Source organism: Anopheles ziemanni, chromosome 2 (genome assembly GCF_943734765.1).
Source record: "Anopheles ziemanni chromosome 2, idAnoZiCoDA_A2_x.2, whole genome shotgun sequence".
NCBI lineage: Eukaryota > Metazoa > Arthropoda > Insecta > Diptera > Culicidae > Anopheles > Anopheles ziemanni.
The window spans coordinates 52,667,612-52,691,560 of record NC_080705.1 but is presented as its reverse complement, the minus strand read 5'-3'; the positions used below and the strand labels follow the sequence as shown (position 1 = coordinate 52,691,560).

Here is a 23,949-nt window from a genome sequence, read left to right as displayed (position 1 = left end):
CACACCGACGTTAAGGAAATCGCGAGCCACCGACAAGACACTGCGAAGGCAACACTCAGTATCGCTCGAGGCGGACACAAACGATGCTTCCTCTCTGGACGAGGGTGCAAATGAACTGGAGAGTGGAGGGGTCCAGCTGAAGGATATTCCGCCAGCAGTCCGCCTGAGGGCATTGATGCGATTTAAATCGTTCGATGGTTTTACCAGGCAGTCGTCTACGGAGCGAAGAAACGCTCGCCGACGGTTGAAATCTCTCGATACAATAGATACAGAGGAAGCAGAAGGCATCATCGATGGTGCTCAGGAAAATGGAGACGAATCAACCCTGGATGCTTACCGAGACGTTCCCTACAACCCCGAGGAAGAGGAACGTATCTGCGAAGAGCTACTGGCGGAACTCCGTGCCCTCGAGGAGGCCGATCGAGCCGATTTCAGTACCGACCAAAATACGACGGACTCCGTGCAAGATGATGGAATTGACGGTGCGGCCATCATTAGTGTCGGACAGACACCCGAATCGGGGCTCAAAACGGCCTGGGAAAAGCTGCAGGACTATCTGCAGCGGGTTCCGAAGCGGCGCAACAGTAACTACGATCTTTTCTACGACAGCGACGAAGACATCCTACGGACACTATTTAAGCGCCATAAAACCAAACTACTGTTCCATTACAGCTCGAGCAGCTCCTCCGATACGCTGTGATTCTTCCATCCGCTTTGACCGAAACTTCATCTTCATTTTAAGTCGTAGTATTCTTTTACGATCATCTTTGATAACGACGGTGAATTTTAAACTTGTGTAGCTCTCCGTCCCTTTTAGCGGAAAAACATTCGTGTCAAACAACATGCAACGCAGACATTAGTGCATAGTAAACGACTACTTCTTGGTTGAGGACGTGACCTTCAGGGCGCAAATAAATGGATCAAGATATATATTTACTCCAAAACTGAACGGTGAAACTACTATAAACTCAAATAGAGTCGTCATGCACATTGCTCGTTAGAGCACCGCAAACGTTACCAGTTGGCAGAATTTGATGAGATACACGTAAGTATAAATGATTACTGTGAATTTGATGATCAGAACCAGTTCTTTAGACTTAGTTCACCTTATCTGGTTTTAAAATAATCATACGATAACTCATCTGTTTGTGTGTTCTATCATTTGGCAATTTTTCTTAAAACTTTTAACTTTTTTTTCTAATTTTTTAATACATTATTGCATAATTCATTTATATCACATCATGTTTCTAGCCACGACAATCGTGAAAGGTATCATTAAATAAATTACATACTATCGTGAAACAATCGCATTAATTAAAATCGCATTATCAAAAAAAAGACTTACTAAATTATAAAAAAGATAAAATAAGATTTACTTTATACTGATAGATATTATATTTTAAAATATTTTTCAAGATTTATTTGTTAATCAAAACTTGTTTTGTTGGGAAATCTTGCGCAATACTACAAGCAAATTTTCTCCTCATCCGAGTTTTGTCCCAAACGAATTTATTCAGTCCAGTCCACGAACGGTTCAGGTTTAAGTTTATTTGGAGGTACTAATATCAAGCGGCAGCCCTGTCTCATCAGGCCTTGAGTCAATGGTACATTAATTATTTTTACAGCCGACAGGTACCTCTTTACCAGGAATCAAAATTTTACTACAAAAAGTATGAAGCACTAAAGATATGATTGAAATATTTGGAAGTGATTGGTTGTTGAATATCCATTTTGTTGCTTTCGAGGTTGGCGATAACTATACTATTGTTGTCCATCAATCATATAAGAACATCGATCGAAAGGCTCTACCTCAAAGCATTCCGTTGCCATTTAGCAGTAAATCAATATTCAACACAAGTTTAACATATAAGAGCAGCCTCTTAACATGAAGATCATAATTGAGTAGAACATGAAATTCAAATAAAGTGCTTATTCGTGCTACGGAATACTTGACAACAAAGCATTAGTTCGGTTCATGTTTATGACAATATTACCCGAGCAAACATTACGAAATAACCTTGATGTGGGAAAAAAAAGCTTCAAACGAAAAATATACTTTGAAAAATTATTCATTTATTTTGTTTTTATCAGTAGGCACAAACTGTTATCAATCAATCGCGGTTGGCGTTAGTTATTTCGTAGCGAATACGTCGCAGGAATGTTTAGCTTTTCACAAGCAATTACCCGATTTCGGTAACCGCAACCATTACTTTCCGAAAGTCAGATCCATATTTTCGGCTGGCCTCAACACCCGGGCAGTATCTGTTACATTTTCGAATCTAGTCATTCGGAAATGTTCACCACAGCACCGGTCAATGCGACCACCTCAATCTCCACGGCCGCTCCGAGCGGGAGCTTCACGCCACCGTAGCACGTCCGAGCCGGAAAGTTGCTACTGAACACTGGAAATGGCAAGTGCAACAATGAAACATTAATGATTTGAATTTTCGATTAGCGTCCGAACATTATCATAACCACAACGGCGGGGTGCGCGGGAACGCAAACAAGCAGCCGTCTTCCTTATCGCATCGTTCCAAACATCGTTTCCCCCATCGCCTGCCAGCATCCTACCTTTCTTGTACTCCTCGTTCACAGCGGCATAATCGTTCATATCGTTCAGCAGGATGGTCGTTTTGACAACCTTATCAATGCCAGAGCCTGCCTCAGCCAGCAAGGTGGCCAAGTGTTCCAGCGCTTTCGCCGCCTGCGGGGCAGCACCTCCCGGGACTAGCTTAAGTGAGTCCACTTCCAGTCCGAGCATACCGGAACAGTAAACCGTGCGGTCAGCAACGATGGCTTGACTGGAAGAGCAAAATAATTCCGCATGTTAATGCGATAAACCACGCTGGTTTAGAGAAACCTTACGACTATCGCATCCGATACGCACCTGTATGCTGCTACAGCTTTCGGGCACTTCTTAGAAGTAATCACTTTACGCACGATCGACGACATTTTTTGTATGGTTTCGATCAACTGTACGAGGAGGCACGATCCGTAGCTGATGATAACACCTGAACGACTGAATCGCTAGGAGACGAAGTCAAGCCTCTGTCACTGCTATCAGTACCTCGCGGTTGTCATGTGAACCGATCGACGAATAAGTTGGACTTTGATGTGGTCGTGGTACAGACTCGCCAACAAGCTTGGTTTTGTTCGCGCATCTCTCCAATACAAAATCACGTTTGTTTGCTTACCAGCCGGTTCTGCTAAGGTGTGTGTGTGGAATCTGCGGAATGCCGAGTCATTTGAGCAAAACAAACTCCGGCAAGTTGTTGGATTGCATAGATCGAGTGTTCCTTGTAGAGCAGGGGTCGGCAGAAAAGAAAATTTTAGTGCTTCATACAAAAAACCCATCCCCTACTACTTTAAGGTACTACTTTGAAAACATTAAATCATCGTTTAAGGTATCGGTCCGCACTCTCGGTTTCCTTTAAATCATCTGGCTCTGTTTAGGAAATGTATGCTGACCCCTGGTGTAGAGTGTAACACTTTCACAATGAAATGATACACGCTTTTATAATTTTGGGAGTAGAGTATGGGTTAAAAAAATCATTGTTGGAGGGTAGAAACTTGTTAAATTAAAGTATTTATGCTATGAAAAATATACCAATCTATTTCGGCCACAATTTATAAGCACACGAGCTAAACGTGATTGGTTTCCAACCGCTCTTTGAACGGTATATGTTAAAAAATATAAAAATTATATTTATTGTCAATCTTTAAAATGTGTTAACTGTAGCATTGGTTCTTTTGTTAATACTTTCTCTGCACAATTAAAGTAAAGCCTCTTTTCATTTTTGACAAATCGCCAAAATAGCCCAAATCTAAGTAATTGTATCAAGCAACGTAACTAGATATTAACAAATGCTGTCCAGAATGATACTATTCAAGCAAAGAACAACTATCACGACAGAAGCAACATTACCGAATAAAACTAAACAAGCACCGATTAAAACCGGGACCCATTTCACTCGGCAGCTTGTTGGACTCGTTTTTCACGGTTGTATTCGCACCACTCTCAATCAGAAACTCCACCAATTCCCACTGTTCCTCTCGAAAGGCATAATGAAGCGCCGTGTTTCCGTCCTCGTCCTGCTCGTCCAGCTTGGCTCCACGCTTAAGCAACAGTCGGAATGTATCTAACGAATGTCCATAGTGTTTGGCCCATTTGAAACGAACTGCAAGAATAATGAGCGCACTCTGCTGCCTATCATTCGTGGCGTTAACGTCGATCGGTTTTTGAAGCAATTTCTCCACTATGTCATCGTTAGGCAGTTCCATGTAGCTCAACAAACCTAGCAGCGGGGTCGACCTATTCCAGCCGTCCGTGCACCGATAATCATAGTCAAGATCATAGTTGTACTCCAGGAACCATCTCGCACAGCAAACGATTGCTTTCTGGGAAACACGGCAAAAGAGTTTCGACGCTTCCTCTTTCGAATGTTCGAACAGGCTATCGAACAGCACTCGGCGGATGTCTTTGTGCTGTTCAAGGTAACGCTCGTGATCGCAGTAAAAAAAATCCCGATTGAGCCTACCGACCATCGATGGCAGAAGTAGATGTGCACATGATTTGAACTGGTCAAGCTGGAAAATGCGAGGTAGGAACTCCCATAGTGCACAATACTGCATTGTAGGCAATCGTTCACTAAAAAAATTATCGTTTAGCAGCTCGATACGGGCACCCTGATTCAACAAAAACCTCACTGTGCCGCAGCAGGACGCCAGCGATAGTGGCAAATTCCCATCTGGTGCCGGCTCATTCACATCCATGCCGTGTTCCAACAGTTTTTCTAGCGCCGCTCCGCGAAGACCGTTCCTACAGCTAACGTGCAGCAGATTATATCCCGTTTCATTCACGCAATCCAACTGAGCGGGCTCATTTTTTGCTAACAGCATCTCGAATATACTTTCATTTCTTGCCAGTTGGATCGGTAAGCAACCGTTGGCGTCCTTATGCATTACGCTAAAGTTACGAGCGAGCAATTTTTCCACAAGATATTTTTCGCTCCAGTCTACTGCGGCGTGCAGGAACGTCCGTCCATTGCCGTCCAAATAATCTTCCAAACTTTTGCCATCAGCCTCCAGTCGAGTGACGGTTTTTCCGAAACTTTCCCTTAGATCGCGTATCATATCATAGAAATCTGCAATCAATAATAAGCAATTTTGGTTCAATGGTTTCATCATCCTGCGGTGGGCAAATAGTAGAAACTTACCATTTTGTTTTGAATCAGGTGTGTTTTTAATTTCATCCAGTTTGATCAATGCCTCTGGAATAATCTTCGCTATAATTTCCGCCAGTTTCGTGTGTGCCGTCTTTTTCAAAGAGCTTAGCTTGAATGTTGCTTTTATTAAATAATCCATATGCCGCACATAATAATCCCGATGGTTTTCCAGTACAAATAATAATCCATGTTCGTCCATATTTTGCACCAGAATTGCGAGCAACTCAAAAGCTGGTTTGTGTTCTGGGTCCTCCGTTTCAAATATTTCTTTCATGAGTGATCCATGCTTTTCATACAGGTCCTTGACAAACGTCAACCGTTTGCATCTGATAAGCTTTTGCAAAACGTTTTCTCTGTTGTGACTGCCCTCCAGACGCAACAGATCCAGGTCTTCTTCTATTTTCTGCATGCAGTAATCCAAGGCGATACTTCGTGTGATAAAAATACCAAGCAAGGACGATGATTCAATCTTGGTCCGTAAATCAAACTCTCCCTGTAGCACGTATTTGCTACAAAGATCCCTCATCGGGACCGAGCTTGCAAAAGTCCATACTGAGATATACGAATAATCTTTCGAATCGAATCGAAATATGTTGGTTATGGCCTGCGACTTGGTTTCTCGATGTTTGCTCATGCGGTATTTAAGCATATGCTGTATGATTTCCTCCGCCATTCCTTTCTGACTACGTTGGAGCATCTTGTGCAGCGCGTTGTAATCCTGAATATCACAGGCTCCCGGGTCGAAGTGGTCGAAGTAATTCGTAGCCAAAAATATGGCGATATCTTTCCTAAATGCTTCACAAGCAGCCATGTACGGAGAACTCTGTTGATCACCAGAAGGGACAGAAAGCGACGCACCATTGCGGATAAGCTTTGTTATTATTTCCTTCTTAGCGTAGCTGCAAGCCATGTGTAGGTAGTTGGTGACATTCACGCGTAGATCACTGCGATCCAGCGATAGCACTCCGTTTGGAAGAAGATCACGTATCAATCGTAATGTGTCGATTCGCCTGCTGCGATTGCAAACATCGAGTGCGACGAAACGGTGTCCTTCCTGAGGATGGTGTAACAGAACGAATATCTGCACGTTTAACGGAATTCCCGCCGGACATGACGTGGCTAGAGCTAGTGTGGCTTGGCACTCTGTTTCGGTCCACGCGATAAGAATTGGCCTGTTTTTCCATTCGACTAGTTCCGGCTTCCACAGAAACCGGTGTTGAATCGTCTCGCGAGCGATGGAAAGATCATCGGCGTAACGCTTCAAAAGCACGTCCACTACGGCTACCGAATTGTTCGCTACTGCGGCATGCAGAGCGGTCAGTCCTTCTTCAGTCGGTTTGTACGGGTTGGTACCGGCGTCCAACTGCCGTTGCACTTCCACTACGTAACACTTCGCTGCAGCATGGTGCAGCGGAAATGCTTTAAAAAATTCAGGTTTATACTTCGAACGATTCATCGTTCAATGGTTCTTACGTCGCAAGTACACGAGCAATTGAATATTACTGTACCGAAGCACAACAACGTGAAGTGCTTTTATAAGTTGATCACATTGCACAAGCAAATGAAACGGAGCACCGCCGGTACGCAACATTACGCCACGGGAATGATTCACTAAACAGCTGTTACAGAATGTCAATATCAACAAAGGAGTCAGTCAACCAAGGTTACGAGAACGGAGCGATACTACATCACAGAAATTTAAGCTGAACGATAGTTTTTCCTCTTTTGAATTATTTCTCGATCTTTAGATATTCGAAAGGTTATTCTTAAAAATGTTATTTTAATTTAACTTTCAGTATATCTGAACTTTCAGTGAAGAAAATGTAGAAAGCGAGCTTTATTATCAAACTTATCATTGTTATGAGAAAAAAGTATGTTTGTGACGTAGGGAAAAAATTTCAATTTTATTTTGTGATCTAGTTCTTCATTAGTTTGTAATGGACTTTTGCACATAATCCTCCAAAATGACGCATCGATTTCCGTCCCCTACCGTACCGTAAGCAGCAAACTACATAATGGTCATTCTCTTTGTAAGTACACTAACTCCGAGGTCAACATTAAAATTAACGAAACCAAAACATACTAAATCTAACTTATAATGTTCCACTTTCAGGGTGATCACGTTTTTCACATAATAATTCGAAGTTGATTGACTCAAGGTTCATTATGGCATAGTTCAATAATAATTCATAAGAAGCGGTTCAAAACCGCCTAGTTTGTGCTGTCTACAGTGCTATTAAGTAGATTATGCGTGCAAGCAACGTAAGTTGATGTCACAAAAGAATAGTCACACGTTTCGATTGTGGAGAGCATAAATTAATAGATGGAAAAGGTATCATTTGGCAGCGAAACTACGGTAGGTACGCATTACGTTGCGCACTAGGTTATCGGAAGGAATACGTTCCATTCTGCACCACATCAGCTAAAGCTAACACTCTGTCTCAGTGACCAGAGGTGGAAGAAGAATAAAGTTATTTTCCTTATTGCTGCTGACTCAGGTCAAACTTTGGTGAAGTAATTCCTTGCCATTTTGGGCATATTCTTTTAAGTAACGTGTAATTCTATAAGTAAGAAATTCTACTACTTCTAGTTGTTGTCTTGGCTGTTTGTGCTGCTATCGAGTTTCCATTTTGCTACTGCTAATCGGTACAACTTGGAACGAAATCGTCGGATAGAATAATTCTTCTTCTATCAATGTTACTGCTGCTTCTGCTACTGGAGATAATTGCAACGATAGTTCAGTAGAAACGCGACTAAGTCAAACGCTAGCGACGACATTAGTGTCCTCGCGTTGCACTTGGTAGAAAACCCATTCTTCCATGAAGGATGGTACAAACGCGGTACACTTGGTGTACGATACCTTTGGCTCCAACTTTACCAACTGCTCCTCGTACATTTTCAACGATTCCGGGCAGCTTACACCGTTGCCCTGTAAAAAAACACCAAATTATTCCATCTATCGCTTTTAACGACCTCCACACTCGTTGCTTTTGTTACTTACATGAGTCATAAACTTCCCGTCAGGTTTAAGAACTTCAAACGAGGATTGTAAGATTTTACGAATAAAATCCCAAATCTCACCGGTCGGAGTTTCCGAAATTGGAATGTCGGTTAGATCACCAAACACATAGTCAAATTTGCGACCCTCCTGGCTGAACTTGTGCAGGTATCGAACGCAATCGTCAACGATAATCTCATAGTTATCGTCCTTGCGCTTCTCTAGTACGTTGCCGCAGATCGAGTTCATATACTTGTTGCATGCCTGCATGACCATATCGTCGATCTCTAGCATCACGACGTGTTTAGGCTTTTCCTTGAGCAGCTCATACAGCAGGGCTCCATCACCACCCCCTAGGATGCAGATTTCCTTCCCGACGTAATCCTCAATGCCACGGCGCATTAATGTTTCGGTGTAGATTAAATCAGCTTCGGCAATATCTACAAGTATGCGAGCAAAATTATGTGATTAATTAATAAAATGTTGAGCAAAGTTTTTTTTTTAGTAAAATAGTCTATCCATACTTTGCAATTCATCCAGCACCAACATATTGCCGAGGCTCTTTGAATGTACTATTTGAATCTTTTGGAACTCCGATCGTTTGTCGTACAGAACACGGTCGATGTCGTACTCGATGACACGCTCGTCTAGAAATGAAAATAAAACGGAAATTATAAAACTATAGAATCGGACATGATCTCTCTAATCAAGCTGTCGCCTTTTGATTGTATTTGCTTGATTATTGTGCTTTTCAAGGAGTTCGAAAGATAACACATATAGGATCTAGCACACAAACATAGCGAAATTGACAGACATGCAAAAGCTTACAAATTCAAAAGTAACGAAGGCATTTGTCACATTTGAGCCCGCAGATCACAATGTTGTTGTGTTTAAGTAACAAATGCAAAGTATCAGCAGGAAGCTGAAGCATGTAAACAATGACTCGTTTGTTGTTGGGCAATGTAAAGCATACATTTTAATGTATTGTTCTCTAAGAAAGATAATTCGATAATGTGATAAGTATTAGAGCAAATCAATAAATTTAACCATTCGCCAGGAACTTTAATACATGATTCGGGGAAAAATGACACGCTAAAAAGCTAAACGCATTGTTGAGCAGCAATATACAGCGTTGCTTCGTTTCGTTTTTTTTTTTGCATGATCGCATGTCTTACCTGCGGTCGGGAAAAAACGGGTTAAGGGACCCCGTTGGAGCGGTGGTAGCGATTGGCCATGGTTGAGTTTTAGTGTTTGCACCAAACTGTTCTCGAGCTCTCGTGTTTGCTTCAATGGATAATTTTTGCATGGTATGATGATAGCGGGCGAATGTGGATGAAGTTATTGTTGGTGATGGGGAAAATATTGTTGATACGGGTTTTTTCCAATCGGATGTTCACAATCGGTTCCAGGGATGGCAAAAATGGAAATAAATGGAAAGAAAGAGAAAGGAAAAAATTACAAAAAGGATAACAACAATCAAATCAAACGATTAAAAACATTCTTAACATAACATCTGTTTTATAGTTAGCAATCATGTAGTTTGTTTATTCGCAGAGGCCTGAAATCTATTAACAAACGGCAAAATTACTCGATTTCCAAATATTATAATTATTTTTATTATTATTATGATAAACGAAATTCTACAGCCTGAATGTGGGAAACACCTGCCCTTAAAAGTCTCAAATCGCACGCAAACCATGTAGTTTTATTTGCAAAGGTCAACAATCTCCCTAGAATTGGTTAGTTTGGCAATGCGCACATGAAAACTACAAAGGTATTCGGATGTTAGCAAATAAATCCTGGCGTACACGCGCGTCATATAAATTAAGTGTTTAGAAATATTTAAGTCAGTATTAGCATCATTCAAAATGAATACAAAACAAACTGAAGAAAGATATGAATGTAGGTTTAATAGGCGCATGGTAAAACCAAAGACCTACTACTATTTGAAAATTATTGAGGATTATCAGGAAACTTCAAAATTGGTAATGTTCTACGGCAATGATCATTAATTACTAGATTATCGACCTGCACTATGACTAAGTAGCTTTAAATAATGATGCTCCGAACGGGGTACCAGTGTTGATCCATACGTGGTGGATATTTGATTCAGTTCATACAAAATGCACATAAAATCTATGAGCAGCTCCATAATAGTTAGAAGCATTCGGCAAAGGATAGTGAGAGATAGCAAGAAAAATTGACAAATCTTACGGACTAAAGTAACGAAGGCAATGAAACATAATATTGTTAGCAAAGGGGGCTTAAGAAAAAAAAAATCTGATAGTTGAAAGAAAAGAAGGTAAAACTCACAACGAAAAATAACGAAACAAATAAACATCACAAACAGTGAAGTCATAGAAAACTGGTTGCAAAGATGCTAGTATTAACAAGGAAGAATGTTGTGTTGTGTAAAACATGAAAAGTAAAGAAAAAGCTATCTATGGCTGACCTGAGCTCGTTAAGTAAACATCAATGTTACTGCCCCGTTTTATAGGTGGAAGATGCTTGGAGCGTTTTGCCTCTAGCCTGATGCGCAAACCGTTTTCTAGCGTTTTCATGTTCTAAGTTGCACCCGTAAAGAGACGAGCAAATTCAAGTCAAGTGTAAGTAGATTAGGTGGTTGGTGGAAGAACGTGATTAGATATTTCGTTAACTATATGATTTTTCAATAGTGGAAGATCTATCAATCCAAACGCGCAACAACCAGTGCAGTATTTGAGTAGGTAATATAAAATGTACGGTTTAAATCTTCTGAAATGAAATTAAATAAAATTTATTTCATTCATTTCAAGTGGTCGGTTATGTATGACAGTACATAAAAAAAGTTCAATTGCAATATGAAAAGGAGGATGGTAAGTAACCGTCAATGCAATCAAACCATTTATTAGCAAGAATTAATACACTATTGTTATGCGTCATATAGTGCTAAAGACGTCGTTTAACATTCAAAGTGCAAAGTGAAGCTGACACGAAACGCAAACTAGAATGAGTGAGGGTATTTGCCTCACAAAAACTCTGCCCGCAAAACCCCAGAATAGAGCTTTTTCTAAAAGGATGAATGGAAAATATTTTTAAAATATTTTAGTAAATATCTTTGACAAGTGACAACAAAATTCTGTAGCTAAAGACAGCACGAGATTTTTAAATCCATCTTATCCAGCAAAGTTACGTTTTGTGCTGCGAAAAATGGTATATAAATTGTGAATTCAACATTCAAATGAAACTTTTATTGAAAAGAGGATAATATGTTGTTAAGAGGAGTAGTATATGTGGTTATGGTAACTAAAACTGGCGCAATATTCGACGTTCTACTGAACATCACTTTTTCTTTTCCTAGTCCATGTAACAAACTTGCGTTAGTTTAAATTTGTAGTGGGAATCTCATTTTAAAAAAATCATAGCATGGAATAAATGTACTTAACCTAAGTTGCCCCCACAAGCATTGGTAAAGAACAGTAATGTTGAAAAAGACTGACAAGTAAAAGCCCAAGATCGCAAAAATAAATAAAATAAATACAGTATGAAGCAAGTGTATTAGTTTAGTAAGACTTCATTGGGAAACCGTAAATATGCCAATAGAACAATATTGAGTAACTTTGTGAGCAGCACTGTATGCCGTACTTCGTTGAACCGCGTGCTAACAAGCACACACACACACACACTAGTGTGCATGAAGACGCAAAAATAAATCCGGTCCCCGGACACGAAAGAAAGTGAAAATATTACTGGGGCATGATGTAGAAGAACAAAACCTTCCAAGGTAACAGCCACCGACACAGATTAGAAAAAAAAAACGAATAGCAATCTAGAGTGAACATTAGCAGGAGGACATGTGGAGAAAACAGGCTTTTCCCGACGGTCCTTTCTATACATTCGAGACAGTAAACGATCGCATACTTCAAAGGACAGCTTTGGCTCGTCTCCGTCCCTTCGGTAGTACTCCACATTGATCGTAATCAAGCCTTGCTCGAAGAAGCGTATGGTAACGATGGTTCCGCTGCTAGATTCATTTAGAATACAGAGGTAGCCATCAGCCGTCAGCATGTCGTAGGAGATCTTCAGCCCGGTCAGATACTTCTCCAGCCCTTCCTTGCACAGCCGCACGATATCCTTTCGCGATACTTCATCGTTGATTCGGGCGGGGTCGAGCGAAAAATCTAGCAGTACCGTATTCGCGGACATAATGGTAGTGTAAGAACGAGCGTTCTTTTCCCTTTTCGCAGAAACTTATGAAATGTTAGAACACACTTTTCACCGCTTTCACGACCGACGGTACACGGTTTGTACCTTGCAAGACTAGTAAAAATCACTTTTTCCGCACACCGATCACGTTTCGAGGACTATGTTACGAATGGCACCGCATCGATCCACACAACGTCGAGGAACTAACAGAAGTGCAAAAAATTTTCACGAAAAATCAAATAGCGCATGTTTTGCCGGTGTCGCGAATAGTGTTGGCAGAACGCGATGGGATTCGGAAGATTCGAAGACTCGATTCCTTTACGGATTCCAAAGGATTGGATACCGTAGAGGAGGGTTTCAGCGTAGAAATTTGGAATGAAAATGTAAACTAAAAAACTTAGGTTAAACGTAACGTATTAAAAAAAAGTTTCCGGTAAGCGCAACGAGGAGACTGTGAAAATGCATAGAATAGTGAGTTTTTTACTTTTGGCAAGTTGCAACTCAGAGAGGATTGTCTGTAATCCATACGATGCTCAAAAATACATTTTTGTGAGTCGTAAAATGGGCACCGAGAGCATCATGTAACAGGGTGTTTCAAAATGAAGGTTCGAACAATTTAAGCCGTTATTTCGCTTTCAAACAAATAAAAATTGGCATGGTCCGCATTTCATATTAGACCACCATATTATACTCCAAGGCGTATATTTCACAGAACAGTGCCTATGATGGAAGCTGATGTACAATTACTAATGATATGATATAAAATAATTAATAAAGTCAATCAATCCTAGCTTGTAAACTTCAATAATTTGAATGATCACTTGTTTTAAAATGTTTAGCCATTTATTCTTTCTGGGGTCCGCGACAGCCGAGCGGTAGCGCCGGTTAGAAAAACGGCCCATGAGCGCCGGGGCTCACCACCTCGACGGCATGGGTTCGAATCCCAACTGAGACCGGACCCTCCCCTATACGAGAGGACTGACTATCCACGTACAACAGGGAAACATCATTAATCTTACCATGGAATGGCAATGCTCAATATAAAAAAACTAAATGCAAACAACAGAGTAAATCAGATTAATTCACCTGTATTTATGTGATCATCCTTTATTAGCCACATGAACGTCACCGAACTATCGGTGCTCGGCGTATATTGTGAATGTACTCTTATCGTTTTCGTAAGCAAGCGGCTTTGACATATTATAAATATCTTCTCGACATCACTACATTTATGATTATTTAAGTATACTTTACGAAACCGGGGATATTTCACCTACACCATTAACACGCACACACAACACGTATTCTGTTAATTTCTGCTCGTAGTTACTGAATGATTACTTTTCATTACTTCCCTCTTCCCTTCGATTACTTTAGCAAAATACACACGCAATGTAATTGTAACATCTAGCTATGGATGTGTATATAAAAAAGTAATACACAATTGAGATGAGAAAACTGTTCCATGTTTAAAGTACTTCATTACAACTAAGTAGCATTCTATCGACCGCAATGGCACAGGAATCAAAAAGATTCAGAGATTTTGTATAAAAGATATGGGTGTGGGTCATTGTGCATTATGGATGGAATGTCGTAGAAAAACAATAGCGCTGATGAGAAGGAAATAAAATACAAGATAATAGAAACAACGAAAGAGTTCTAGAATCTATATGATAAAAAATGTAGTATTTCGAGACGGGAGATAAAAAAGAATGTAATTGAAAAAAAGATGAAAATAAGAAGAAAAATAAATTTACGTGACGCTTGAAAGCATGTTTGACCCGCGCATAAGCGTGCGCTTGCATGACCACATTTCATGGTAATATAGTATCACATGTACTGCTGTAATGCTGTGTGACCATCTCACGGGTCATATGAAATTATTCGAAAGTGATGTTAAGAAATCTTTGCGAGGGTATCTAATCACTTTCCCCAGGACACTGTATATGCCGCCTGAAAACACCCTGAAAAACCTTAAATAATCACAGTTCAGGAACGAATTGTCTCATTGTGTACCTACGCAATAAAATAAAGCGCTTCCGTGGGAATATCCCTCGACTGAAAATTAATTCCATTTGCAATGCGGAAAACGATGGATTAGTTATGAATTTTACTAAACTCGAGCATTTCCGCATTTTGGAATGGTTCCGTTTCAGACTCAGAGATAATTTGCTTCAGCCATTGCTGAATTTGGTTCGAGTGCTCTTTCGCGTCACCCCCGGGTGTGTTGGCCGAACCAGCCCCGGGACCACTCATACTATTATTCGCAGCTAATCCATACAACTCTCCCAGGACGAACGAAAGACTTTTGTCGTGGAGTGACGATGGCATGTCCAGCATGTGCTGCAGTTCCTTATCCGAGAGAGAAATTTTTAAGTACGGATCTTTCTCATCCAAATCGGCCCCCACATGTTCCGGAACACTGGTGATGGTGCTCGATGGACCATCCGTAATCGTAGTAGTTTTAGAAGACGTTGATCTAGAGTGGTCGGAATCGGATGAACGGACCATGGGCTTCAGATGATTTGACTCTCCGCTGCTCAGCATTGATTTGAGAACATGATTCCGCAGGATTTTGTTTTCCGTGATGAGACGTTTGTAGAACCCGCACTCTGGGCTACCTTCCTCCGATGCGCAGGTCTTTCCTGCGGTACCACATGCAGCCTCCTTCGCCGTCCTGGAGCGGTCCGTTTGCGCTGGTATTGACGCAGCACGTTCCGTGCACGCGTTTATTGTAAGGTTGGTTACATTCTTCAGATTTATCGTGCTTCCACAACTGTTCATCATAAGGTGGCCGACATTTTTCACGCTCTTTTCCATACCTGCAATCCCCCTCACGTTCCCTTCCGAATCGATTGCCCGCACCGTAATCAACCCGTCCGTTTGCGAAGCCTTCGGTATCATGCGATGGGGTGCGGTGGAAAGTGAAATCGTTTTTTCACACTCGTCACGCGATTCTATAATGCGAGTGTTCTTTAGCTGGTTGCCATCGGCGTTGTTGTTGTTATTACAACCATCGTCACGCGTCTCCAAGACGGGCTGCTGCTCACCTTGAAAGGAAAGTGAATCAAACGGTACGTCCGAGACGGAACTACGCCCTCGTAACAGGCGGTGAGTTGTTGGATCGATTTTACATGATCGCATGGATTCCAAAACTTCCCTATCCTCCTTCGCCATGTCAACCGCTACATGTTCGGGCAAACCTTCCGCTTTACCACCAAATGATCGGTCAATTATTTCACGGCTCTCGTTTAACGTTAGGTTAATGATCGACTCTCGTAACATTTCAGCACTGTCCTTTATCAGACTGCGATTGTTAAAGAACTCCACTACAATCTCTTCGCTCTCCGGGTCCCGTTCATCGTCCGCCCCCTGCCGGCAGCTCTTATGCATCAAATCATGGTCGTTCGACGGTAGTATGTAATCCTCGTTCTCGTACGGTTCTTTCTGCAGGATAACATTGAAATTATCAATGTTGTATCTACCGTACGTTCGGATCCGGGCAATCAGCTCATCCTCCCCGCCGCCTAGGAAACGAATCCTATCGAACTCGAACGTGGTATGCTGGGACTGTTGCACTACAACGGAGAGCTGCCGCAATAGCAGCTTTTCTCTCATATCCACCGCCTTTCGGAGTCGATCGAACGTATCAGTAACGTTTTGCTTCAACTAAAATCACCGAAGAAAGGGAAGAATGTCATAAACACGATAAAGAACTACACATTCAACTTTGAGCTGTTTATACCTTGTCGAAAAAGGCATTGTTTCTGTTAATGTCCATTGTCGCAGGTTCTGCTTGCAAGTGCCAGGAACACGAGATGAATCCCCAAACAAGGGGCGATTTTGCGATGAAACTAGAAACTATTTTTCACTACCTTCTAAATTCTTTGCAAACTAATAACAGTGCTAGTGTTGGCAGAATCGAGATTCGGAAGATTCGAAGATTCATTGCTTCACGGATTCGCAGGGATTGGATCCCATTTGATGGATTCGGAATTTGATTCGTTTGGGATTTGATTTGTTTGGGACTCGATTTGATTTGATTCTGACTTTTAAACGAAAGGTTTTGCTCGAATCAGTTCATTTTACAAGCGATGGGTAAGGAGAGCTGTTATACATTTGCCACTAGGGTAGAAAAAATGCTGCTGCTGCAATGCTTTCTGCTGTGTTCAAAAAGAGCATACTGCAAGCCCCAAATGTTCTATTCCTTCCATTCTTATTGGACCTGTGTTGGTGCGTCGACAGCCCTCGATCGATGGTGGGCTGGCTCACGTCTATGCTATCCTACTCTGGATGTATCGGGACATACCCAAAAACACAACAAATGTTAACAAATGTAACAAGCAAGCTTGAAGAAATTCTGGTATATAAACGGCAATTTAAACTACAAATCAGTGTTAATTTGAAACTCAAACGATTTATTTCGTATATTATTTTGACCGCTACACTCGCTGGTATTCTGTCACTCAATCCGAAAGATCGAAACGATCAACTCTCCCCATCAGTTGCATAGGCCTCCGTGATAAGCTTGATGGTAATAGAATAAGAGACTTCGGCAATTATGTCCCGGCAGATGTCAGTACCCTTCCCCTATTTTCATTAAAAACGGTTGAATAGCACGCAGAATAGCAAGTTTGCTAGAACGCGTCATAACAGCTACATTATTGAACAATATAATGCTGACAGCGTGATTTCCCATATCGAGCGCCTTGATAGCCTCGACGAGACCCAAATAAGATCGAGGGGATATCAGTTCTCTAGGATATAGTATATTGTTTAATATGTACAATACGGCCCGCACCGTGAAAATAGAAATAAAAAAAATAATAATAATGCTGATCAATGTAGAGGTTTTTACCTCTACAACTTTAAAATTGGTAGTAAATGCTGCATTATTTTATTGGTTTCTACAATATGGAAAACCATGGAAAACATGTTCATTTCTTTTACGTTAATATTGTATGTTAAACCTCCGCCATCGACAACTGACAAACAGCCCTGAGTAATTATTGCTCTGAGTTTTCCTAAAAGACAATATGACAACAAAATAGTAGAATCAGTCACATTTTTGAGAATTGAAGACAAGATGAGAGAAAGAGTGTTACATATAGAGAGGTATACGAGAGAGAGGAGCTTTATTTTTTCCTTATTTTTTCCAAAAGAAAAAGGCAAAAACTGCTTGATTTTCAATAACTTGTGTGGTTTGGATCCTGAGATCCGGATCTTGGATTGGATTTGTATAGAAAAATTCGAGTCTCTGCAGGGAGTTGTTTTTCCCACCACTATATAGTGCTCAAAGTAGCTCAAAATTGGTCTACTTTTCGATTGTTTATTTCTTTACGATGCTGTCAGACGATTCAAGGAGGTAAATAAATAATCCTGCAGAACAGCACTAATCGTGCTCGCTGGGGTGGAAAGTGCTACGGAAATAGTTCCACCGTCCGGAAGGTCTCAATGCCGAGTTTTATCCTAAAATCTTGTGCATCATGTTAAGAAAATAACCGGAACGAAGTTTTGCAAGGATACGTTGTGTCCCGAGGTGTTGCACCAATTATCGTCATCGTCCACCTCGATTGCGGAGTACGTCATCGGTGCTTAATGTATGGAAATTGTTTGCCACTTCATTTGGCAATAATGTAGAGTGCAGTGAAAGTGTGTACCTACAAAGTGCCAGTATTGGTAAGGGTATGCTTTCAGGATGAGTGCACCGCGGCGTAGCTTTCCAACGAGGGGTAGAAAGTACCTATCCACCCTCTACCACAGCCGCGTCCAACGTCAGTAGGACCTACAACCGTTTTGCCTTGCCCACCAACGACATCATCACTCCATCGCCGCCGCCGTTGTCCTCGCAGGTGTTTCACGTGGTTGATTTATATGTACCACCGTCATCAGCATCATAGAGCATCTTCGTATAATCAAGGGCACAGCATGCAGCCGTTCGGTTGCTAAAAATAAACAACAATGGACGGAGTGATTCGCTTGCATCTTTGCTGCATTCGTCGTCGTCGTCGTCGTTCCTTCCGTAGCCATTGGTGCGGTCATGAATGTCGCCAGGCTACTAGCGTTAGTCGCCAACTGCAGTTAAGCCCGATCGCATCAGCCTCTGAGTACGGTGGTGTCCGGAATGGGTGTTTACCGTCTTATATAACGGCGTGTGCAGTAGTGAAGCTGTTGTACACAGAAGCCTAGTGTTCTGTTCAGGGACACGGTACAGGGCAAACGCACGTTCATTCACACGTGTATCCGTAAAGCAAGTACGGTTCGCAAAAGTATAACGATGGATAAATCGGCCGGATCAGTTGATCAGAGTAGCTCCAAACCGAGCACTGCGGTGGGAGGGAAAGGTAAACGTCCTTTTCTTGGGCTACTTTCGAAGCGTTCGTCACGTGTCGAACCGCAACGATGCTCGGAAAGTGAAGACGAACAGCTTCACCCGAGCGAGGGTGGTTCAAGTTTCAGTCTGATTGGAAATCATCATCATCAAATGCAAGCGGGTGGTCCTGGCACCCTCTCAAAAGGACCTCCAGGTATGCAAAGCGGCGTCAATAGTAACGGTGGGGGGACAATAGCTACCAACACGACCAATACCACCACCACCAACACATCAACAAACAACGCCAGCCAGCGACAGGATTCGTCTAACCCGAGCGATACCAATTCCTACCAGTTGCTTTCGACATCATCGACGACAACAACAACCACCACGACATCCTCGTCAACCGGTCCGGAAGGTTCTGCGGCGTCAAAAATACCGGCAGCGATCCGAAAGCGGGACACAACGGCGTCTCGCAACGTAATCACTAATCGGCTGAGTAGTTGTGTCGGTGGGGGTGGAACCAAGGGAACCGGTGCCGATGCCGGTACGGGAGGCCAGTTTAATCTATGCTGCTCAATTGATGAAGCGATTGTCAAGTCACCGGCACGCAACCGCTACTCACATCCGGCCACGACCGGTAGCTCTAGTGCCGGTAGCGACTCGTACGATCTCGCTATGCAACAACGGCGACAGCAGCTCAAGCTGGAACTGACCGCCAAGTCGAGCACAAGTTATCCGATCGACAAATCGAGCCCTCGGAGGCACCGGAGACCGCTAGAGGTCGGTCCTTCGACTGGAGCACGAGACGAAAAAACGCCCCAGGACGAACAGGTGGAGCTGGAGGCCAATGCGAAGGCTAACGTTTCGTTGGTAAACAATCGTGTGGTGACCAAACCGATCGTGTTCCGTGAGTACCAAAACCACACGCAACGCGCCATCATGTCAAGCAAGTCACGGTTCAAGGAGCGTTTCCTTCCACCATTGCACCGCTGCAGTATGGACGGGTACGAAAAAATGGAGCAGCACTATAGCTCCCCAAACATCGCCGAAAAAGAAGATGATCTTCTACTGCTGCCCGGAGGATGCGATCTTTCGCTCAGCGATCAACGCGAATCCCGCAAATCCATGTCGTTCGATATGGTGACGGCACCAGGAAACACGGAAACGGTGGACGATTCGGGACTGGCCACGGGAGGAGTGAAGTCAAACTCGGGACCTCCCGGATCCGCCGATTCCCTTGCCCGACAAGCGCTCATGGCGGCACACGTCCTTAATCTTATACCGGCGGAAAAGGCACGGCAAAGAAACTTTCTACACGGACGACTCGCATCGACGTCGTTGCTTGGTGCGGCGGAACTGGACAAAATACTGCCAACCCGCGAGGTCACCATTTTCGTCGGTACGTGGAACATGAACGGTCAGAGCCCACCGCGGCAGATGAACGACTTTGTGCTTCCGACAGCGCTCGAGCACGTACCGGACATAATTGTCTTCGGAACACAAGAATCGTGCTCGGAGCGGTTCGAGTGGGAGGTAACGCTGCAGGAGACCCTCGGACCGTCGCACATCCTCCTGCACTCGACGAGTCTCGGAACACTCCATCTAGCCGTCTTCATAAGGCGCGATCTGATCTGGTTCTGCTCGGAACCGGAGGACGCCTGTCTCTCGGTACGCCCCGGGACGGCCTTCCGGACGAAAGGGGCGGTCGCGATATCGTTCTGCCTGTTTGGAACCTCGTTCCTCTTCGTCACATCGCACCTGACCGCGCACCAGCAGAAGGTGAAGGAGCGTGTGTCGGACGTGAAGAAGATCATCCATGCGCTCGACCTACCCCGAAATCTGACGGTTAAGCACCGGAACAAGGACGTGACGCAGAACTTCGACAGTGTGTACTGGTGCGGTGATTTAAACTTTCGACTGAGTGAACCGCGCGACAAGTTAATGCAGTGGATCGAAACGACACAGTTCCCGCTTCCGGCGCATCTACCGCATGGCTTTATGCACACCGATCAACTGACGTCGGTGCTGGCGGACGGAGCGGCTTTCCGGGGGTTTCGGGAGGCAAAGATTACTTTCCCGCCTACCTACAAGGTCAGTTGTCGATGCAAGGGTGTGAATAAATTTATTATATTAAATTTGCAAAGTTTTTACTGTGAAGAAAAAGTTGTAAGGCACAACCAGGTGAACATATTTGATGTTTGAGAATACACAGAGGATCAGCAATTTTGTTCCTGAATTTAACAATTCCGTACATTGCTTCGGATACTATTTTGCTTTAGGGGAGAAGGTTTGAATACTAAAATATGTTTTTTTGGTTGAATTGCGTTATGATTGCACCGAAATTGGTTAATGGTTAAAAGGCCACCGAAATTGAAACAATTACTTCTTGTTGAAAAGGCCTATTTTTGTTTTAATCCAGTCAGAAGTAAATATTCTAACGGTTTTTCAATTATCTTAATAATTGGTCGACGCAAACTTCTCATACCCTGATATTTATTATTCGATCCTTCATACTATTTTCCTAACGAAAAATAAATTTCTTATTTCTTCAGGTATGACTGCTTTGTTTATTGAAACTAATGTTCTTCCATTAGAGATTATTACACACTTTTTTCTTTTTTTAACGGATCTTTACATCATTCTTCGTGTTATAACAATCTTTTGTCCTTTATATGTATTTCTTCTTCAAAATGATTGGACTTTTCCATTTTTTGTGAATATGTTAAAAATATGGCTGAAGGTTGGAAAATACGTGTGGAATAGATTTTTCGAAAATTATATATTGCATAAAAATCCCGCTATATAAAAAAAGTGAAATTAGTGCTTTCCACTATGAACCACACAAGTCCATATGTTCATTTGAATTTCATTCTTGTAACAATTTAATTGTACCCCTAGTAAATTGATTTTCTGGAGGAGAACACGGCAATATAAACTTACCTGTAACTCATTGTTATATATACATTCAAGAAAACCATCAACGTATTTAATAAAATTACAATTATGTATTTGGCCTAATGTTAATGGTTGTTATGAGAATAAGACGCAATCATCAAAATTCGCGTGGAATTCAAATTTAACGTTTACCATTTTTACTTTCCTACTAATTTTTAGTACGATCCTGGTACGCAGCGGTTCGATTCGTCCAGCAAACAACGCGCACCTGCATACACTGATCGCATCCTGTACAAGTTCAAGCCACTTCCTGTAACGACGGTCCACCGGCGAGGCTCCAATGTACCGCCAGGTACTAAAATCTCCCATCCGCCCTCGCCGGTCAGATGCCTTGCGTACGATTCCGTGCAGAGCATCACGTCCTCCGACCATAAGCCTGTGTGGGCGCTTTTTAGCAACAGCATCAGGCCCGGAATTGACACGTACGTGATCGTTAGACTCCAATATGAGTGTGTGTGTATGTGCTTCGCAATTGATTAATCTTTTTTTTCCAACGTCCTTCAGTGTCCCTCTGGCAGCAGGACTGTTTAACCGGGAAGTGTATCTGGAGGGTATGAAACGCCGTTTGGACAACTCCGGAGCCGGCTCGTCGGCCGTCTGTAACATTCAATGACGAAAACTGTTCGACCGATCGTCTTAAGGTGCGTAAACCCCCCAACCATACGTATGTATGTGATAGAGATACCGTGGTAGCACAGCCATGTAAAGACAACATATATCATGGTATAAATAGAGCTTCTCCGGGCTAATCTTTCCGACGATCATGGTCGAGGCAAGCGAATTGACAATGCGTAAGAATTAGAGCTTATTAATTTTAGCGGCCGTCTCCCGCAGCGGGAAGCGTAACAACTTAGATGAAGCGTGTAGAATTGAGACGGAGCCAAGCAAGCATGCTTTTCTCAGGAGTGACAGACTTTTCTCGGTCTTTTAGTGACTTGTCGAACTTGTTTTCTTGTCTTACTGGAAAAGCCTTAGGTGAAGCGACAAAATATGCCGCGATGTGGAAAACACACACCTCAACAACAAACTATATCTAGTCGAACACGTGGTTTTAGTGGATAAGTTAGACAACACGTCACCAGTCAATTTACTAGTCATTCATTATACACTGGCTGTACAACGACAGCCTGAACTGAAGCGGATGTTTTAAACACTTAATTCTTCTAAGAACTATTCAGTAAGCTGATGCGTGTGTACATAGAATAGACCAACAGTGTATGCAATATAGAAGAAGGAATAGACATTAGGATTAGACATCCTACGGACAGAAAAGGCGATAGGATTCAATCGGCAATTTTAAAGGAACACAAAATTTAGCCAAGCTAATTAAAATACATATGTAGGTCGAAGAAAATTGGAAAAACCAAAACGCGCAGCCTTTCTCTTTTACTCGATGATTAGGGTTACCATACACAGCATCTACATGTAGCGAAGTGCGAGTTTAGACTGTATGTATGCGTGTGTATGAGTGTTAAAAACTAGAGAACTAAAACACAACCGGAATCTGAAGGTATTCCTTGAGAAATCCATGCTTAACTCATGTAGATCGATTTAACTAAGTAGTTAACAGATGAGATAAACTTAGCCACTTTTAAGGCTATCGTAAGCGGACTGTTAGAAAACATATCTGAAACTCTAGTCATGAGGATTCGTCCAGTTCAACTGGTGGATCAATACACACTTCATTCCCGGGGATGGATTAGATTAGAAATAGTAACCAAGCCTTAAAGCTTGCTCCTTTTATAAGTATGGTCCATAGTTTGCAGAGGGGACGTTGTGTATTGTTTTCGTCAGTACTTTTAAAATCATTTTATTTGTTACTTATGCAGTACTTTTACCCTTTTCATATATTTATTTATTCTCTCTTATGATTGCGATTTGAATTCAAAGTATTTATTTTTTACTAAACTGTTGCTCAATTGGTTTAGTGTTTAGTCAATTATTTAAATTATGAATTTATTGGGGCATTTCTTTTGATGTCAGAAAGAATATTTGTGATTCACTTACATTTGTAATGCAAGCAAAAGCTACTCTAAGTCTTGTTGTATTGCTCAGTAGAAATGAAACCAGTGTGAGCTGAAGGCAAACAAATAGAATTTCTGCGATAGGACTCCTCTTACTGTCACTACCTCTGAGTCCTACGACAGAGAAGGGCAATATGTTCTCTATAGGGGCTAGATGTGCTAGAGTACATTATAGGATAGCGTACGGTCTTTAGGATGCGCACGTATTAGACGTTCTCAGTCGGACGATCAAACCTTCAAATAAAA

At 42.2% G+C, this 23,949-nt stretch overlaps 5 protein-coding genes across 6 annotated transcripts; 1 reads left to right on the top strand and 4 right to left on the bottom strand.

Annotated features, from left to right (window-relative positions):
• Positions 1-2,242: 2,242 nt before the first annotated feature.
• Positions 2,243-3,075, bottom strand: LOC131282212 (rutC family protein UK114). The gene is made up of 3 exons (XM_058311624.1): positions 2,888-3,075; positions 2,572-2,801; positions 2,243-2,402 (listed from the first exon to the last, which is right to left on the bottom strand). The coding sequence occupies exons 1-3, from the start codon at positions 2,950-2,952 to the stop codon at positions 2,284-2,286; spliced, it is 414 nt and encodes a 137-aa protein (XP_058167607.1). The 5' UTR covers positions 2,953-3,075; the 3' UTR covers positions 2,243-2,283.
• A 719-nt stretch (positions 3,076-3,794) lies between these two features.
• Positions 3,795-6,681, bottom strand: LOC131293842 (uncharacterized). Its single transcript, XM_058321895.1, has 2 exons — positions 5,217-6,681; positions 3,795-5,144 (listed from the first exon to the last, which is right to left on the bottom strand). The coding sequence occupies exons 1-2, from the start codon at positions 6,679-6,681 to the stop codon at positions 3,922-3,924; spliced, it is 2,688 nt and encodes an 895-aa protein (XP_058177878.1). The 3' UTR covers positions 3,795-3,921.
• Positions 6,682-7,115: 434 nt separating this feature from the next.
• Positions 7,116-12,484, bottom strand: LOC131282211 (spermine synthase). Of its 2 annotated transcripts, none has more exons than XM_058311623.1 (5): positions 12,124-12,484; positions 10,676-10,787; positions 8,748-8,870; positions 8,227-8,663; positions 7,116-8,154 (listed from the first exon to the last, which is right to left on the bottom strand). In XM_058311623.1, the coding sequence occupies exons 1-5, from the start codon at positions 12,406-12,408 to the stop codon at positions 7,984-7,986; spliced, it is 1,128 nt and encodes a 375-aa protein (XP_058167606.1). In that variant the 5' UTR covers positions 12,409-12,484; the 3' UTR covers positions 7,116-7,983. The 2 variants fall into 2 exon arrangements, with proteins under 2 accessions (XP_058167606.1, XP_058167604.1); XM_058311621.1 differs by lacking the exon at positions 10,676-10,787 and adding an exon at positions 9,399-9,507.
• Positions 12,485-14,221: 1,737 nt separating this feature from the next.
• On the bottom strand, positions 14,222-16,301 carry LOC131294893 (uncharacterized). Its single transcript, XM_058322946.1, has 2 exons — positions 16,154-16,301; positions 14,222-16,077 (listed from the first exon to the last, which is right to left on the bottom strand). Exons 1-2 carry the CDS (start codon positions 16,187-16,189, stop codon positions 14,506-14,508), a joined length of 1,608 nt encoding a protein of 535 aa, XP_058178929.1. The 5' UTR covers positions 16,190-16,301; the 3' UTR covers positions 14,222-14,505.
• A 2,062-nt stretch (positions 16,302-18,363) lies between these two features.
• On the top strand, positions 18,364-22,623 carry LOC131287760 (inositol polyphosphate 5-phosphatase E). Its single transcript, XM_058316847.1, has 3 exons — positions 18,364-20,815; positions 21,839-22,101; positions 22,184-22,623. Exons 1-3 carry the CDS (start codon positions 18,686-18,688, stop codon positions 22,290-22,292), a joined length of 2,502 nt encoding a protein of 833 aa, XP_058172830.1. The 5' UTR covers positions 18,364-18,685; the 3' UTR covers positions 22,293-22,623.
• The last annotated feature ends 1,326 nt before the right edge of the window (positions 22,624-23,949 follow it).

Excerpts from the sequence above, each read along its gene's own strand:
- LOC131282212 (XM_058311624.1), bottom strand. The coding sequence starts at position 2,952 with ATGTCGTCGATCGTGCGTAAAGTGATTACTTCTAAGAAGTGCCCGAAA. Across the intron at positions 2,802-2,887 it reads AAAGCTGTAGCAGCATACAG|TCAAGCCATCGTTGCTGACC; the intron begins GTGCGTATCGGA and ends TTGCTCTTCCAG. Across the intron at positions 2,403-2,571 it reads GAACGAGGAGTACAAGAAAG|TGTTCAGTAGCAACTTTCCG; the intron begins GTAGGATGCTGG and ends TGCCATTTCCAG.
- LOC131293842 (XM_058321895.1), bottom strand. The coding sequence starts at position 6,681 with ATGAATCGTTCGAAGTATAAACCTGAATTTTTTAAAGCATTTCCGCTG. Across the intron at positions 5,145-5,216 it reads ACCTGATTCAAAACAAAATG|ATTTCTATGATATGATACGC; the intron begins GTAAGTTTCTAC and ends TATTGATTGCAG.
- LOC131282211 (XM_058311623.1), bottom strand. The coding sequence starts at position 12,408 with ATGTCCGCGAATACGGTACTGCTAGATTTTTCGCTCGACCCCGCCCGA. Across the intron at positions 8,871-10,675 it reads TGTTTACTTAACGAGCTCAG|ACGAGCGTGTCATCGAGTAC; the intron begins GTCAGCCATAGA and ends TTTCATTTCTAG. Across the intron at positions 8,664-8,747 it reads GGTGCTGGATGAATTGCAAA|ATATTGCCGAAGCTGATTTA; the intron begins GTATGGATAGAC and ends GCATACTTGTAG.
- LOC131294893 (XM_058322946.1), bottom strand. The coding sequence starts at position 16,189 with ATGGACATTAACAGAAACAATGCCTTTTTCGACAAG. Across the intron at positions 16,078-16,153 it reads ACAATGCCTTTTTCGACAAG|TTGAAGCAAAACGTTACTGA; the intron begins GTATAAACAGCT and ends CGGTGATTTTAG.
- LOC131287760 (XM_058316847.1), top strand. The coding sequence starts at position 18,686 with ATGGATAAATCGGCCGGATCAGTTGATCAGAGTAGCTCCAAACCGAGC. Across the intron at positions 20,816-21,838 it reads CTTTCCCGCCTACCTACAAG|TACGATCCTGGTACGCAGCG; the intron begins GTCAGTTGTCGA and ends ACTAATTTTTAG. Across the intron at positions 22,102-22,183 it reads ATCAGGCCCGGAATTGACAC|TGTCCCTCTGGCAGCAGGAC; the intron begins GTACGTGATCGT and ends AACGTCCTTCAG.